The sequence below is a fragment of the Musca domestica genome, unplaced genomic scaffold, assembly GCF_030504385.1.
Source record: "Musca domestica strain aabys unplaced genomic scaffold, Musca_domestica.polishedcontigs.V.1.1 219, whole genome shotgun sequence".
Taxonomy (NCBI): domain Eukaryota; kingdom Metazoa; phylum Arthropoda; class Insecta; order Diptera; family Muscidae; genus Musca; species Musca domestica.
Window position 1 is genome coordinate 539,947 of NW_026712261.1, and position 17,877 is coordinate 557,823.

The 17,877-nt window shown below is 35.2% G+C and overlaps 1 protein-coding gene across 5 annotated transcripts in view; it reads left to right on the forward strand.

The window, feature by feature from the left end:
- Positions 1 to 15,400, forward strand: part of LOC131802577 (G protein-activated inward rectifier potassium channel 3-like) — a 104,660-nt gene extending 89,260 nt beyond the window's left edge. For all 5 annotated transcript variants that reach the window (XM_059122898.1, XM_059122902.1, XM_059122899.1 and 2 more), the window contains 5 exons: positions 7,453 to 7,567; positions 10,786 to 11,316; positions 14,381 to 14,570; positions 14,631 to 14,867; positions 14,932 to 15,400. In XM_059122898.1, the coding sequence (XP_058978881.1) occupies positions 7,453 to 7,567; positions 10,786 to 11,316; positions 14,381 to 14,570; positions 14,631 to 14,867; positions 14,932 to 15,326 (1,468 nt within the window). In that variant the 3' untranslated portion in view covers positions 15,327 to 15,400. The remainder of the gene's footprint in view (positions 1 to 7,452; positions 7,568 to 10,785; positions 11,317 to 14,380; positions 14,571 to 14,630; positions 14,868 to 14,931) is intronic.
- Positions 15,401 to 17,877: the final 2,477 nt, after the last annotated feature.

Sequence of the window (17,877 nt, forward strand, 5' to 3'; positions counted from 1 at the left end):
TTTGAAATGAGAGTCACAGATGGTAGATTTACAAAATTTTTACTTGTTCGAAAAGTACTAAATTTGGTATTGGGTAAAGGGATAACGCTGGTATCCTAAATTTAATATTGAGGACTCTGTTGGCATCTGGTTTTGAGTTTTGTCATGGTCTTCGAAATGTTTACTATAATTGTACGAAAAGTGCTAAGTAGTGCTAAATTTGGTATTGGGTGAAGGAACAGAGCTGAAATCCGGAAATTTGATAATGATGTCACTGTTGGTGTCTGTGGTTAAGACAAGGAGGTGGTTTTGGAAATGCGTCCTATAATTGTTCGAAAAATGGTACACAATTTGGTACTGAGTCATGGTGTAGAGCTCGAATTACGAAATCTGGTGTTGACATCTGAATGTGGTTATGCAAATGCGTACTATAATTGTTCAATAACGGTACTAAGTTTGGATCACTGTTGGTGTCTAGGATGGAGAGATGTAGATGGTTTTGGATATCCATACTAAATGTTATTAAATTTGCTATTGGTTGAAGGGATAGAGCTGAAATTTTATATTGAGGTCACTGTTGGATCCTAGGGTTTACATATGGAGACGTTGAAATAGTTTTGGGCCAGAAAAATTGTATGTGGATCCATTGGGTCCATTTAAATGAGGGCTAGACCAAACCGTGGCCCAATTTTGATAATTTGTAGCTAGTAGACTTTCTACATAATGAGAACTTTAAATTCTAAAATTTGGCGAAATTGAGTAGCAAATTTGGTATAGAGACTATACCAAAAAGGGCCGAATGACTCTTGAACTAGCCCAAAGCTCTCCATAAATTTCCCTAAAAGCCCTATATAAAATTTGATATATATATCTCAAAATTTTAGTGTCCCTTCATATATTGTCAAGACCACATTAAAGCCCATAAAAAATTTCGTCTAAGAACCCGAAACTATTTTGGAGTTTTGATTTACAAATCCTGTATTATCAAATCCATTTGGAATTCTCCACTGACTATTAAATAGTGCAATTATAAAAAACTTGGCACCGAATTCGGAAAAAAATGTTTTTCGCTTTGCATTTTAGCAAATAATGGGTTATTCGGCTCTTTTAATGGGTTATTTGGCTCAAAAAGCGAATTTTGCTGGATAATGTAAACACTTATTAAACTCTAAGTCTAGCCTTTAAACTCTTAACACCATACCCTCTTGTGAATTACGAAAAATTTGCAATCAACTCGAAATATCCTATGTAGCCTAAGTATGTTTTCCTACATAAAGTTCCCATTCAAATCCCCTTATTTGCAAGGAATTTAATAACACTTTCGCAACAAAATTGTACATTTTCCTACATTGTCAATTTACAACAATTTCATAAACATTTCAAAGTCATAACAAGCAACAAAGCCTCGAGGATGCGGCAAAATATGTTATTCACATTATTCTGACTTGTATTTCACCTGTCACACGCACACACAGACACACACACATTGTCATACATATGGCAACAAGTGTTTTCCCACAACAGCAGCACCCAGCTATGGCGTGCAAAACATTCAAACAGTTCATGATGTTGTCGTTCATTCTTTTTTCTTCTATTCCTTACACCCTCTTAACTGCCAGCGGCAAGGCTTAAATGAGGTGACATATTGTGGAAATCTGCTTCTTAGGCGGCAGGTATTTGGTGTGTGAGTGTGTGTGTGGCATAGAGGACACCACACATTTCCATGCCTCGTTTTTGTGGTATACACACACAATTGACAGGAATGTTGTTAATTGCTGTCTTCAATATTGAATTCCTGGCAACAATTGCACGTCGATGATACAATGCAAATATTAAGGTGTGTTGCCATCCTCTTCCTGGGTGTCATGCGAGCAATGAATGGCTGCCGGAATGAATGAGTGAAAAAACTCGGAGCGCAAAATTTAAGTACTACACACATCATTACCATAATTGCCAATGTGCCATTAAGTAAATATGCAGGAAAAGAAAACGGAACGATCAACCTTGTGTGGGGATGAATTAAATGTTGGTTTGTCATTGGGTCGAGATATCACCTTTAGTTTTTCCTTTTTAATTAGAAATTAGGGAATTCTTGGAAAGATAGAATGGGGTTAGATAAGTCAAGAAGGCGTCTTCTCGGATCTTATTGTCATAATGGGAATGAATCTTAAGGGTACATATCATTTTAAAATCATATGTATATTGTGTTACTTTCAAATTTATTTTTACAATTTATAGCATACTTTTAGGCGCTTCTCACCAATTTTAAACAAAAAATGAAACGTTAGATAAATATATTTATAGCACAAGTATAATAAGAGAATACTTTAGATTTTTGGAATGATAGAATGACTTCGATTATTGAATAGACGTCCAGCATTCCTCCACCATATTCAAAAAAAAAAAAAAAAAAAAAATATCGAAAAATACCGCTCAAACCCTTTATATGGGGGCTATACGAAGACGTGGTGCTGAATGAGTAACATTTTTTCATAGGCTGTAGTAACGATCCCGAACTTCAAATACTTTATTTGAAACAATTCTGGTGAATAATGTCGCTAATATGATCAAAATTCCGAATAAAGGGAGGTACCGTTGTATGGGGGCTATACTAAGACGTGGACCTGCATAAAAAATTTTCCGTCATAGGTTGTAGTACCCATTACGATCTTCAAATACGAAATTCCTGTGAATAATTTCGTGAAAATCCTGAAAATACCGGATATTTCCGAGCTTATATGGGCGCTTTACTAAAACGTAGACAATTCTCTTCCAGGGGTTAAATTACTGACAATTCCTCTTGTGGATTTTCAGACCATTCCATTGGAAAATGTGGCTAAAATCATCAAAATACCGAATATCGCAAGGTACAGTTATATGGGGAAGTTAGAGCTATATGGGGGCACGATACCGTGGGCCTACATAGACAATTCCCTTTCAGGGTGTAAAGTGCTCACAAAGAACTTCTGGTGTAGAATTTCAGATAGTTCCATTGGAAAATGTGGCTAAAATCAACAAAATACCAAATATCGGGTGGTACAGTTATATGGGGGATATCCGATATCGTGGACCTATATAGACAATTCTCTTTTAGGGGATAAAGTACACACAAGGAACTCCTTGTGTGGAATTTCAGAAAATTCCATTGAAAAATATGGCTAAAATCATTAAAATACTGAATATCGGGAATACCGTTATATGGGGGATATACGATATCGATATGGCCCATCTTCAAACTTGACCTACGCAGGCAAAAGACAGATCGGTGCAAAATTTTAGCTTCCTATCTTAATTCGTTTTGACTCCAGCGTTATTACAACAGACGGACAGAACAGGGTTAGTCTTAGAGTTTTACGCTGATCAAGAATATATATACTTTGTTGGGTCTAAAATTATTATTTCGATGAGTTACAAACGGAATGATGAACTTAATATACCCTTCATACTATGTATAGTGGAGGGTATAAACATTGTCTTGTTTTAATTACATTTTCAATTATTATATCATCAGACGAAAACCCAGCAAAGAAACGTCAAAAGCAGCTCTGGCGAATATTATGATACCCTACACCACTACGAATGTTTAGTAGAACTACCCGTAACAAATAAACAACTATGATTGGTTTTCAATGCGTATTATGGCTTTAGAGCAGTTATAATTTGAATCCAAAAGGAACTTATGTATGGGAGGAATTTCCCACTCTGAATCGATTTCCATAAAAAATCCGTTTCACTTTTAACCAATATCCATCCAATTTGGGCTGATATTACAGAGAAAGCAGAAATCAGATAAAGATATATATCGGAACTATATCTAAATCTGGACCGATCTCCAACAAATTTGGCAGAGGTGTTTCTATGCTGTATATCTGATACCACAGGTGGCACCAAATATCGTTGTTGTGGAGTGAATTTTACGGGTGTGAGAGACTTAAATACAATATTCGATACATCCGATAAATACAAAATAATGATTATTAACATAAACAACTGTCAACTAAAATAAAACATAAACAATACGTTCATATTTCACCATGAAATATTTTGTGCAATATGAAACGTATTTCATTTCCCAGCCACTCTAATTTCAATATTTGAATAAGCTGTTTTGAGAACCTAGCAGCAATTTTACTATTTAACATATTATTAAAAAAATGTCATTTCACGTGAAGCCACCGTCATAATCCTGAGAAATTGCAAATTATAATTGCCAGCCAACAAGAAATCCAATATCTACAGCGTGTAAAACATTTGAAAAATAATTGAAAATTAAAAATAAAACGCAATAAGCACGGATGAAGAACATGATAATAAGCCATAATCAGCAGTATTTAATTACAATAGCAGAAACTAAATCGGAAGTAAACAACAAATTGATTTAACTTTAGTTCTTTTCCACAGGTTTACCATGAGGTTGTATTTTAAGGCAATTTTTAAATACCCTCATAATGTGTAAGAGGATCCAGTAATAAACATATCCGACTATTTTGGAATATGCAAATTGCGTATTAATATTTTGTTTTGGGAGTTAAGGAATTTGCTTAGGTTGTAATTTATGACACGAAGTCAAATTAGAAAAATAAATAAATATTTTTATAACGGCAGATAATTATAGTTTCGACAGAGAAAAATGCGTCAGAGAAACATTTGCAAATTTTAAGAAACCAAAACAGTCGTACCTATGTTATTTTTGGGGATCTTCATAGCATCACTTTCTGAGTCGATTTATGCATGTCAGTCCCTCTATGCGTCCGTCATTATATATTTGTGAACAAAGTGCAGGTCGCATTTATTATCCGATTGAGATGAAATTTTCCAAACTATAATTGTTTGGACCAAGGACGAACCTTATTAAAATTGGTGATAATCGGATCACATTTAGATATAAGTCTCATATATCTTCAAACGATTTCGGGTTAATAGTGCACCAAATGGCCAATATAAGTCCAAGTGACCTGAATTTTGGCACATCCAGCCAAATTTAGTTTAGAAGCAAGTACATCAAATTTCGTGAACATCGGTTCAGATATAGCTATAGCTCCCATATATATGTTTCATCCGATTTGGGCATTCGTAATATGAATTCGACAACAATGATATTTGGTACCACATATCTTATAGACCTCTGAAATATCTTTTATAAATTTTTATCGAGATCGACTAAGATTTTAATATATCTCCCTCATATATCATGGGAGCCCAAATGGAGTGATTTTTGGGACGTACGTTTCCATTTTGTGAAACTCGGCTCCGATATATTGTTTTACCCTCCAACATTCTATGGAGGGTATATTAACTTTCGAAATATTCATAATTTACCCTACAAAGTATATATATTCTGGATCAGCGTAAAATTCTAAGACGATTTAGCGATGTCCGTCTGTCTGCCTGTTTGTCCATCTGTCTGTTGTGATCACGCTATCTTTCGAACGAATTGAGATAGAAGGCTAAAATGTTCCATACATGTAAAGTTTACCTGTGGGCACGTTTTCCACGTTTTCTTATAGCCTTCATAAAACTGTACTTCCCGATATTCGGTATTTTCATGATTTCCCGGAATTATTTCAAATTTCGCATTTGAAGTTCGTTATGGGTACTACTGCCATGTCCACGTTTTCGTATAGTCCCCATATTATTTAAGTAGTAGTTTTCGGATTTTATACCCTACACCACATAGTGGTAAGGGTATTATGTCTTTGTGCATTTTTTTGTAACAAGCAAAAGGAAACGAGATAGACCCATAAATCCTTTTGATGATCTGCATAGAATCACATTCTGAGTCGATTTATGCATGTCCGTCCGTCCGTCTGTCCATGTATTTTTGTAAACAAAGTGCAGTTCGCATTTATTGCCCTATCCAGATGAAAATTTGCACAAATCATTTGTTTGGCCCAAGGACGAACCCTATTAAAATTGGAGATAATCGGTCAAAATTTAGATATAGCTCCCATATATATCTTTGTCCGATTTGCCTTTCATTGTGCACCAAACGTGTAATATCAGTCCGAATAGTATGGAATTTTGCACGTACTATCAGATTGCACCTCAAAATAAGTATGCCAAATTTGATAGAAATCGGTTCAGATATAGCTTTAGCTCCCATATATATTGTTGATCCGATTTGTTATTTTTTTCCTCCGCAGCCGTAATATGCACTCTGTAACAATAATATTTGGGGAAATATATAAAATGCAGATCAGAAATACCTCTGCTAAATTTTATAGAGATCGGTTCAGATTTGGATATAGCTCCCATATATAACTTCGTCCGATTTACCTTTTATTGTGCACCAAACATCTAATATTTGCCCAAATGGGATGGAATTTGGCACTTACGACCGAATTGGGCCTAGAAGCTAGTATGTGAAATTTGGTAAAGATCGGTTAAGATATAGCTATAGCTCCCATATATATTTTTCATCCGATTTGTTATTTTTGTCCTCCGTAGTCGTAATATGCACTCTGTAACAACAATATTTTGGGAAATATATCATATACAGCTCAGAAATAACTTTGCCAAATTTTATCGAGTTCGGTTCCGATTTGGATATAGCACCCATATATATTTTTATCCGATTTCAAATTAATTGTGCACCAAATGGGCAATACAAGTCCGAATTTAAAAGATACAAATGCTTCGGCATATTTAGTCCTTTGAACTTTAAATTATAAGCATAATCATAGCGTGTATGTTTGAATTCTCCCATAAAAACTTTTAATTGTTATGCGGAGCTCTTCGAAATTAGAAAAGTGGTGTAGGGTATCATAAAGTCGGGCCCGCCCGACTTTAAGACTTTCTTTACTGTTTTTTTTTTTTGAAAATTTTCAAGTTCCTTCGAAATAGTGGAGGGTATTAAAAGTTCGGCCCGGCCGAACTTAGCTGCTTGTTTACTTGTTTTGTTTTTTTTTTTAAATAATCCTTCCCGAAATGATATCATGCACTCTATAGCAATGTTATTTGGTATAAATGATTAAAATGTCTCTGTCAAATTTAGTGACAATTGATTCAGAATTTGTTCCATCTGAAACCAAACTATAACTGCTCTAAAGGCAAATGTTGAAATGGTATGATCTACTTCAAATACTTTCGTTGCGGAGCTCAATTAAATATGGTGACTTTTCCTTACTCGTTTTTACACGTGAATCCCAATTTATATGTCAAACATTTTTTGCAATCATGTGTTCTAAGATTTCAAACTATTAAATTACAGCCACATTAGCTGGAAAATTAAAAATGTTCATCATGAATTTCATTTTTTAATAATATTCAGATTCTCAAACAGGATTTAATATAAATCTCGACTTTTTTCCATAGATAGAAAGCCCTTGAAATGAAAACACTAAATTTAGTTTTCAATTTACTTTATTGACTTTTGCATTTAAAGTTCATTTTCTTTACGATTACAATTTCATATTGATTTTCTTCAATATTTTCCTTTTTCTTATGATATTCTCTCCCTTTATCCATTTGCAGGTATCGTCAGACACGTTTTAGTTCTCGACGCATACGAAAACGCGTGATATTCAAACATGGTGACTGCAATGTGGTACAAGGTAATGTTGCCAAACGGAGACGAAGATATTTGCAGGTAAGTGAAAAGAAAACGAAGAAAGCAACACTTCATTGCTTTCAAACAAACAAACAAAATTGTTCAATTTAATATTGGAATGAAATAGCAGGCATAAAGGATTAGGACCATATTGATTTGACGAGAAGTAGAAATAGGCTAGGAAATGTAATCAGGTCATTCTCTTAAAACGACTTTTTCCAAACCTCCTATTATTGACTTTTCTATTGACAATTTATTTTCATATAACAATAGTGGTGTCATTGTAAATTTGTTGATTGTTATAATAGATACATATACCTTATAAATATATATTGAATTTAATTTAATTTAAAAAGTATATTTTATGTTTTAATATTTCTTTTTCTAATGGCATGACATTAAAAACTCTTCTTGTTGATTGTGGAATAACTTGCCATTTAATCAAATAAATTTAATAATTCATTGCAAAATACTTAACATATCCATAGGTCAATATAAGTATTCGTTCTAAATTCAACTCAATACAGACTTACTTTCTCCTTAAAGTTATAAAATATTCTCTTAAAATAATTTTGTAGACATATTTCCATAGAACATAGAAAATGATACGTTGTACGTAAGAATTATTTATATCTGCTTCCAAAGGTAATATGAAAATTTTACTTTCAACCAAATAAATTCGGGCTTCTCAATGTATCCAAACTCCCAGCATTCAACTTGAGACTCTTTTGGCAAAAGGTGTGTGTGTGTGTGGGAGTTATTTAATGAATTCATAAAAGTTCTTAACTAAACGAAATTAGATTTCGGTAGAATGTTAGTAAAGTATTTACTGCACGTAAATTGCCTCATTCTCAGAAGGAGAAAAATATATGACTAACATCTTACTGTTGCACATGTTTGAGTAAGGCGTTTCTGCACCTGAGCATTCTGAGTATCTAGTTCGAATAAGAAATAAATAATAGTGATTTTCCTGTTACCTACCATGACTTTAGTATAGAAATGTATATATGGTGTTTAAAATTATAAGAGAGCAACACAATTTTCTCAATATTTTTGAGATAATATTAAATGTAATTTTTAAGCAAAAGGAGGATTTTTTCTCATTTCAGAAAAGAATATCAACAACTATATCAACCATGTCATATTGACTGCTTTTTAATAGAAGTCATAAAATAAATCATCGTTTACAAATAAAACTCAACATTAAATAATTTTTTTATGCCCCCAGCCATACGGCTATAGAGGGTATATATTATTTTATAAGGTCCTAATGGTTTTCATCGAAATAACGGCTTTAGACCCTATGTCTCTTGGACGATATCCATTTTAAGAGTCGATATTGAATCGAACGATATCTATAGGTGTATCCGATTTGTTCTAAACTTACTACATGCAATATTTCTAACAAATTGGTCAATATCGGACCACTCCTTCTGGTACTTCCCCACAAAAAATCAATATTTTGCGAAAATAATGTAATGAACGATGGAAGTACGTATCCATTATTATTAAAACCTGGTACATGGAGATATTTTGATTAGACTTGGTGTAGGGGAGAAAGGGGACAACTTTAGCCGACCACTTTCGACCCAATATGTAGGATACCTCTACAAAATTTCAACATATCAAAATCTCATACAGAGCAAAGTGAACCCGATATAGGCTTTGGTATGATGTAAGAATGAAAAAATATTAGCAGACTCTTTCTAATACCATACTCCATGAGGACAAAATCTGAAGAAATAATAACTCTCTTAAAGAAGGAAATCCTCCATTCTCTTTCAATTTTGCACTTTCTAATATTTTTGTCTTTGTAAGAGGTACCTTTTTTACAAAACTTCAGTTTCAAAAAATATTGGTATATATTATATAATACGAAGGGAGTAGCCAATATAATCCAAGAGTTGGTCCGTGGTAATATTTATAAGCGAACGTGGAGAATATTGACTCACTACTTTTCAAGAGTTATACTTTTTCTGTATGCTGTCCTTAAATGTTGAATTACTGTCCGATTTTCTTAAGGTCATCTGAAAGAACCGTTTCTGACCGTCTATGAACAATCCCTTCAACTTATAAAGACTAACTTAAATGGGTTATTGGGGGTTTCCTTAGATCGCCTATAAGAACTCTCTTCAAATCTCTTTTAAAGACTCCCTTTAGGTCGTGCGTAAGGATTCCTTCATCTATACTATTGGGATTCCATTAAGCTGCATATGAGGACTCCATTCAGTTGCCTAAAGCGCAACTTCTTCAGCTCGCTTTTAAGGGCTTCTTCAGGTTGCCTTTTTTAAAGACTTCCTTCAGCTCCCTTATAATGACTCCCTTTAGGTCACTTCTAAAGACTCGCTTCAGCTCTCCTATGAGAACTCCCTTCAGGCCATTTGTTAAGAATCCCTTCAGGTCGACTAAGCACTCCCTTCGGGTCGACTGTAAAGGGCTCCCTTCAGGTCGACCATAAGGACTCTCTTCAGGTCGCCTGTAAGGACTCCCTTTAGGTCGCCTATAAGGGCTCCCTTCAGGTCGCTTATAAGGGCTCCCTTCAGCTTTCCTATGATTCCATTTAGGTCACCAGTAAAAACTCCGTTCAGCTCTCCTATAAGATCTCCCTTTCAGGTCACTTGAAAAGACTCCCTTCAGGTCGCTTATAAGGACTCCCTTCGGATCGCCTATAAGAGCTCCCTTCAGCTCGTATTTAAAGAATTCTTTCAGCTTTCCTATAATGACTCCCTTTAGGTCACAAGTAAAGACTTTCTTCTGCTCTCCCATAAGATCAGCTTTCAGGTCACTTGTAGACTCCCTTCAGGTCGCCTATAAGAACTCCCATAATAATGGCCTTCTGCCCAGAGCTCGCCCATTATGACGAGAGAGTGCTTATAAGCGAGCTAAGAGCGCTTATAAGCACTCTCTCGACTTAGCTCGACTATAAAAGATTCCGTTCAGTCGCCTATTAGGTATCACTTCAGCTCGTTTAGAGAGACTGGCTTTAAGCTCGTCTTTAAAGACGGGTGTTCAGCTCGCCTCTTAAAACTGCCTTCAGCCCATCGATAAAGACGGCCTAAGTAGAATGGGTATAAGATACGTGTATCGGCGATTCGAAAATTTTCACCTCAAAATAATCTAAACAGGAGGTAAAAGTTCCTCTTATACAATTTTTAGGTTTTTAGGTTTAAACGAACAGCTTTATTTATTTTAATATCTCTAACAACATGTCATTTATTTTTAAACAACGCCATTTTTGCATTCTCTTGTCTTTGCAGGACATCTTCACCACCCTTGTCGATGCCCAATGGCGATGGACGCTGCTCGTCTTCGCCTGCAGCTTTCTCATATCGTGGGCCTTCTTCGGTCTCATCTGGTGGACAATAGCCTATGCCCATGGCGATTTAGAGTGGATCGATAATCGCGATAATCGGCCCGAACTAATACAAAATATGACACACACTATGTGTGTGACCGAGGTGCGTTCGTTCATATCAGCATTTTTATATTCAATCGAAACTCAACACACAATCGGTTACGGCAACCGGTTCGTAACCGAAGAATGTCCCGAGGCGATATTTACCATTTGTCTCCAGTGTATAACGGGTGTATTTATCCAAGCATTTATGGTGGGCATTGTTTTTGCCAAGCTGTCGCGTCCAAAGAAGCGAGCCCAGACGCTGCTGTTCTCTCGCAACGCTGTGATATGTCATCGTGATGGTGTGCCATGTTTAATGTTTCGTGTGGGCGATATGCGCAAATCGCACATTATCGAGGCCCATGTAAGGGCGCAGCTCATCAGGAAGAAGGTGAGTAGATAGATAGAGAGAAAGAAGGAAGGAATGTGAACGCAATATGCAAGCAATCGAAAGGGGGAAACTATGTAATGGCATTATACGGAAATTTGTCCGGCATACGAGAGAGATGTTTAGAAAAGTAATATGATATTGAATTAGTCATCACTGGTTGGCGAATTTACGAGTTTAAAGTAGGAAAATGTACATATTTGTTTTGCCATGGAAATTATAGAATAAGAAGAAGAGGTGGAAGTGGAAGTGGAAGTGGAAGAAAAGCAAAAAGAATACTAGTCATGCAATTCAAACTTTACGGACCGTTTGTATTATAAATATGCTGTGAGTTAGCAAAATTAAATGGAAATGAAATTGATGAATTTGAATGTTTACAAGGTCAATGATGTAGCTAATTTGACATTGAAATAGTTGATATACAAATTTAAGGATTTATTTGCCTGGGAAAAAATAATGAATATCGCCAAAGAGCTCCCTTTAGGTCGCCATAAGGACTTCCTTCTGGTCGCCTATATGGACTTCCTTCAGTTCGCCTATAAGGACTTCCTTTAGGTCGCCTATAAGGACTTCCTTCAGGTCGCCTATAAGGACTCCCTTCAGGTTGCCTATAAGGACTCCCTTCAGTTCGCTTATAAGGACTCCCTTCAGATCGCTTATAAAAGCTGCCTTCAAGTCGCTTATAAAGACTCCCTTCAAGTCGTCCATAAGGACTGCCTGAAATAGTTGAAATAATAATTCAGGGAATTCTTCATCTCTAAAAAAATAACTAAAATCCCCAGACTCCTTCAAACATGAAACTGGTTTAGAAACTTCCCCGATACAGTTATGATAGCTCTTGATTTTTATACCCTCCATCATACACAGAGGTTATTTAAGTTAGGTGTATTAAGTTTGACATTCCGTTTGTAACTCTTCGAAATATCTATTTTAGAAAATTCTAAGATGATTTAAAAATAAATAAATGCCCATCTGTCTGTGCTGATAACTCTAACTTTTGAAGAGATCGAGCTAGATGCGTAAAATTTTGTCCTACATCTATTGTGTCCCAAAATTTTACTGGATTAAAAATGTCTTCGTATAAAAAAAAATCGCATAGCCCTATAGTACGCTAACTTTCCGATATTCGGTATTTTTATGATGGTAGCCACATGAATTTGGTATTTCAAACTTCAGATCGCCTACAGGAACTCTCTTCGGGGTGCCTATAAGAATTTCTTCAGATCGCCTAAAATGACTCTCTTCAGCTCGCCTATAAAGTCTATAAAAACCACATTCAGCTCGTTTCCAAAGACAACCTTCAGCCCGTCTGAAAACCGTGAAAACCTAAATCAGCTCATCGCTGAAGGCGTAATTACAGAAACAAACTCAGTAGATTTTAAAAATAGAGATAAAACTATCCCAAAATAGAGTGGGGAAAGTACCGTTCTCTATCACATTTTGAACATATTAAGATTCAAAGATTCAGATAAATTTGTTGCTTGCAGTTCTAAAGGGATACTAACCTTTTAGACGGAAATAGCTCTATATAGGTCTACGTTTTCGTATAGCCCTTCTTCTAAAGATATCTCCTGTTATTCTGAAACAATTTTCTATAGTCACATAATAACGGTATATCAGGATATTTTTGAATCCAATTGCTTCAAATTTGATATTTGCACTTCTTAATGGGTACCGCTTTCTATGTCAGAAAATTGGATAACCGATGTACGTTTTAATATAAACTCCACATTGTTATACCCTACACCACATAGTGTATTTGTGCATTTGTTTGCAACATGGAGAAGGAAGCGTGATAGACCCATAGTTACATTTGAGGATCTTCATAGAATCGCTCTCTGAGTCGATTTATGCATGTCATTCCCACTATCCATGTATTTTTGTAAACAAAATGCAGGTCGCATTTATTATCCGATTGAGATAACATTTTCCAAACAAAATTTGGGTGGCCCAAGGACGAACTCCATTGAAATTGGTGATAATCGGATTTAGATATAGCTTCCATATATATCTTCAACCGATTTTGGGTTAATTGTACACCAAATGCTCAATATCAGTCCAAATGACCTGAATTTAGGCACATCCAACCGAATTCAGTCTAGAAGCAAGTACTTCAAATTTGGTGAAAATCGGTTCCGATATAGCTATAGTCGCCATATATACATATGTTTCATCCGATTTGGTGTTAAATTCCCTTAGATGCATAATATGCATTCCACAACAATGATATTTGATACAAGATATCAGATACATCTCAGAAATACATCTGTCGAATTTTATAAAGGTCGAATCAGATTTGAATATAGCTCCCATTTACATCTTTATCCGATATTAAGTTAATTGTGCACCAAATGCCTAGCATCAGCCCAAATTAACTGAATCTTGACAATTCCGACTGAATTCATTCTAAAAAACAAGTTCTTCAAATTTGGTGAAAATCGGTTCCGATATAGCTATAACTGCCATATATATGTTTCATCCGAGTTGGGGTTTAATTCTCTCATATGCGTAATATGCATTCCACAACAATGATCTTTGTTACCGGACATGAGATACAGCTGGAAATTAACTCTACTAAATTTTATCGAGATCGGTTCAGATTTTTATATACCTTCGATATACATCTTCTTCCGATTTTCCGGTTATTGTCCACCATAAATGTAATATCAGCCCGCATAGAATTCATTTTTTTTTATATTCAACCGAATTTCACCATTTGGTGAAACTTGAAACTACTCGGATTGTTGTTTGTATTATTGCTCAGAACGCTGTGTACCTTAAAAAGGAATTCAATGAATCTTTATTCGAAAATAACAAAAAATGTGCAAGAGGGGGGCGATGGGAAAATGTCTTATTTTTTTTTTTTTTTTTTTTTTTTTGAGAATTACACTTCCCAAACGCCAATATTCTCATATCTACTTTCATAATCTGTTGGATTTTTCCTATAATTATTGAAAGAATTTAATTTTGTCGTACTGCGTAATGCGCTGGAACACCAGAATAACAAAATTCTCATTTTATTGACTTCATAAATAACAATATTATTTATTTCAAATTTCGTTTCTAGGTAACAAAAGAAGGAGAAGTCCTGCCATTCTATCAACAAGAGTTGAAAGTGGGAGCCGATGGTGGCGAAGATCGCCTGATGTTCATTTGGCCCACAACAATTGTGCATAAAATCGATAGGCATAGTCCGTTGTATATGTTATCGGCATCCGATATGTTAAAAGAGCGGTTTGAGGTGGTTTGTATGTTGGGTAAGTTGAACTGAAGTACTGTACACACCATATCATAATTAATTAATTTTTTCTCAATAGAGGGCGTTATTGAGTCAACCGGCATGACAACACAGGCCCGCAGCAGTTATTTACCCTCGGAAATTTTGTGGGGTCATCGTTTTGTCAATGTTGTATCATTCCGCAAAGAAACCGGTGAATATGAAGTCGATTATACGCTCTTCAACAACACCTATGATGTGGATACGCCGTTGTGCTCGTCCAAAGAGTTGGATGATCTCAAGGAGGAGTATAGTAAAAATCACAAAGCCGGTTTGGGTGAGTGGTGGCTTGTTTTGTTTTGATCTTATGAAAGAATAATATCAATTTATTGTCCTTACAGATCGCGCCTTATCTGCCGGCCTCCTGAAACACATTTCTTCCGTTGCCTCAGTGGATCACATGGATCCGGCCAGTGATGAGTCCCTGGATTCCGGCCGCCTACACACACGCTCAAATTCCATACCCAATGGTGCACTGGCCACCGAATTGGAACCTTTAAATAATAATACGCCCTCGTTTACGGTGGGCGGTTCATCGATTCTGCCATCGATAACCACAAACTTCCAAAGTATTAATGAAAAAATCAATTCCACAAATGGTTCGAGCACCCACAACAACAATAACAACAATGGCTCCAACATAAATCACAGTAGCAGCAATACCAGCCTGAAAGCGAAATCATCGCGTCGTCTTTCCATAAAACAAGACCAGCTTCCCGTAGATTCATTATGCTGATATTTAAGAACTTTTCTAAATAATGTATATTAGATTTTATTATTATTATTATTAATTTTTATCTAAGAAAAGAATTTCTGTGCCCTGTCTTTTTATTTCGTAATACTTTTTTGTTTGTCATTTGATTAGAGATTCTTTTTTTAGTTGGTGATGTGAGAGGTGGAGAGTGAGAGGACCTTTTTTGAAATTGAGGAGATTTAAGAAATTTTTCAAGATTTGGAAATATTTTTGGAAGCCTTACCCTAACATCATTACAATCGCACAATACAAAATTACTAGCCCTCTGGTAGAATAATGTGGCTAGGACTTTTGAAACCCCAATATCTAAGGTCCAACATTGTATCGGAGATATTTTAAACCTTAGCCAACATTAAACATTCTTTGCTTTCCAAATATGCTATTTCAGCCACTTCCGGAGGACAGGTCTTCACAAAGCCAAAATCGCCGTATTTTGCTATTATGTAAAAGCGAAACAAAATCGATAAGCCCTACATTTGGAAAAATTCAGACTTTCAAACCCACATAGAATAATGGCTAATGGCCAATGCCCACGAATTCGTATAGCCCATATAGCTTCCTACCTATCCAGCATAATACCTAACGATATTCGGTATTTTTGTTAAAGTTCAAAAATAGTCTGGCGCGCTTAAATGCATGCTACAAAAATGTTAACTATAAAATTAAAAAAAAAATCACTTTACATATGACTCTAACACGATGTGGAAACTGGGCTTCAAGTGAAGAGTAGACTCCGCAAAACAAAACTCCCATTCTTCGAGTAATTTTGCTCCCCATTGAAAATGAGCAAAGTTGCGCTCTGAGTTCTGGTCGTCTTCGTCTTTGCATTACCTCTTATTTTCTCAGACTTCACTGTGTTCTTAAAAGTTTTTTCATACACTTATTAGTGTAGAAATCAGCAGAAAGAACCTCCATTGATAACCCGAGCTTTTCATCTCTAGGAATCCAAAGTTTGGATTCCAAATCCACTGGTTTTTTCTTCTGTCTTAGTCAAAAAAACTCAGTGTCTCTTAACTTAATCACGGATTTTTTCAAATTTTCAGGCAATCAAAACTGTTAAGAGAGGTTCGAAAACACTTTCTCCAATCATTGAATCGTGGGCACTTGCTAAGAGCACACATACAATAACAGTTCCAATATACTCTCAACATTTTCTGTGCTGTTTAGCGAGAGAGGGAGAGCTAATCGCCCATCGTTAACGCCTCCGAGCATAGACTGGGTAAAGATTTATTTTATTTTTTCAATAGGTATGGCAGCTAAGTCAAAACTTACCAAAAATCAGAGTAAAAAACCCCTTAAAATTATCAGGCACAACAAAGTTTCATATCTACCACAAGATATAGAAAAGTTACATTTGTGGCAGCTAAGTCAAAATTTCATTAAAAACGAAGTAAGTAGGGCTGATTTAACTCAGTTTAGTTCATTAAAATACCTAATTTCCGAAAAATTGGCATACATATCACTATATATGTGGAAAATTAAACATGTGGCAGTTAAGTCAAAACTTGTTAAAAAAAAAGACAAAATTTCCTTTGAAAATGTTAGGTACTGTCGAGTTAACTCAGTTTGTAATAATCCCTAATTTCCGAAAAATATCCATAACCACTACAAGATGTTGGAAAAGTAATAGATGTGACAGGTACGTTAAATCTTGCTTAAAAGATTCATCAAAACCCTCTAAAAATTGTCAGGCACTACCGAGTTAACTAAGGTTATTATGAAATTCCTAATTTTCTAAAATTTCCCAAGCTAACTCAGGTTCTTGCAATTTTTAATTTCCGAAAATGTACATAGCTGCCACAATATATGTTAAAATTAGTATATTTGGCAGCTAAGTCAAAAGTCAAGTCAAGTCTTCTCTTATAAATGTTAAGTTTAGCCGAGATATATCAGTTTATTATGATCCAACATTTCCATAAATTACATATGTAAAAAACAATAGGTTTGGCAACTAAATTCTAAGTCAAAATTCTCTAAAAAATAAATCAAAGCAACTTTAGGAGATGTTATGCAATGCCAAGCTAACTCAGTTTACCGTTATTTCTAATTTGCGAAAATGTACATAGCTGCCACATGATATGTGAAAATTAGTAAGTGTGGCAGCTAAGCCAAAACTTCCTTAAATAATGAAGATAAATCTTCTTTTTAAAAGGCTAAGCCCAGACTTTCGTTAATTTTCCATGCCTACCACTACATATGTAAAAAATAATAGGTGAGGCAGCTAAGTCAAAACTTCGTAAAAAAGGAATCAAAACTACTTTAACAGATTGTAGGTATTGCCAAGTTAAATCAGTTTATTGTAATTCCTAATTACCGAAAATTTTCATAGCTGCCATATGATATGTGAAAATAAGTAAGTGTGGCAGCTAAGTCAAAACATCCTTAAATAATCAAGTCAAATCTTATTTTAAAAAGGTTAAGTTCAGCCAAAAAATCTGTTTATTACTATCCATCATTTCCGTAAATTATTCATGCCTACAACAACATATGTAAAAAACAATAGGTTTGGCTGCTAAGTCAAAATTCTCAAAAA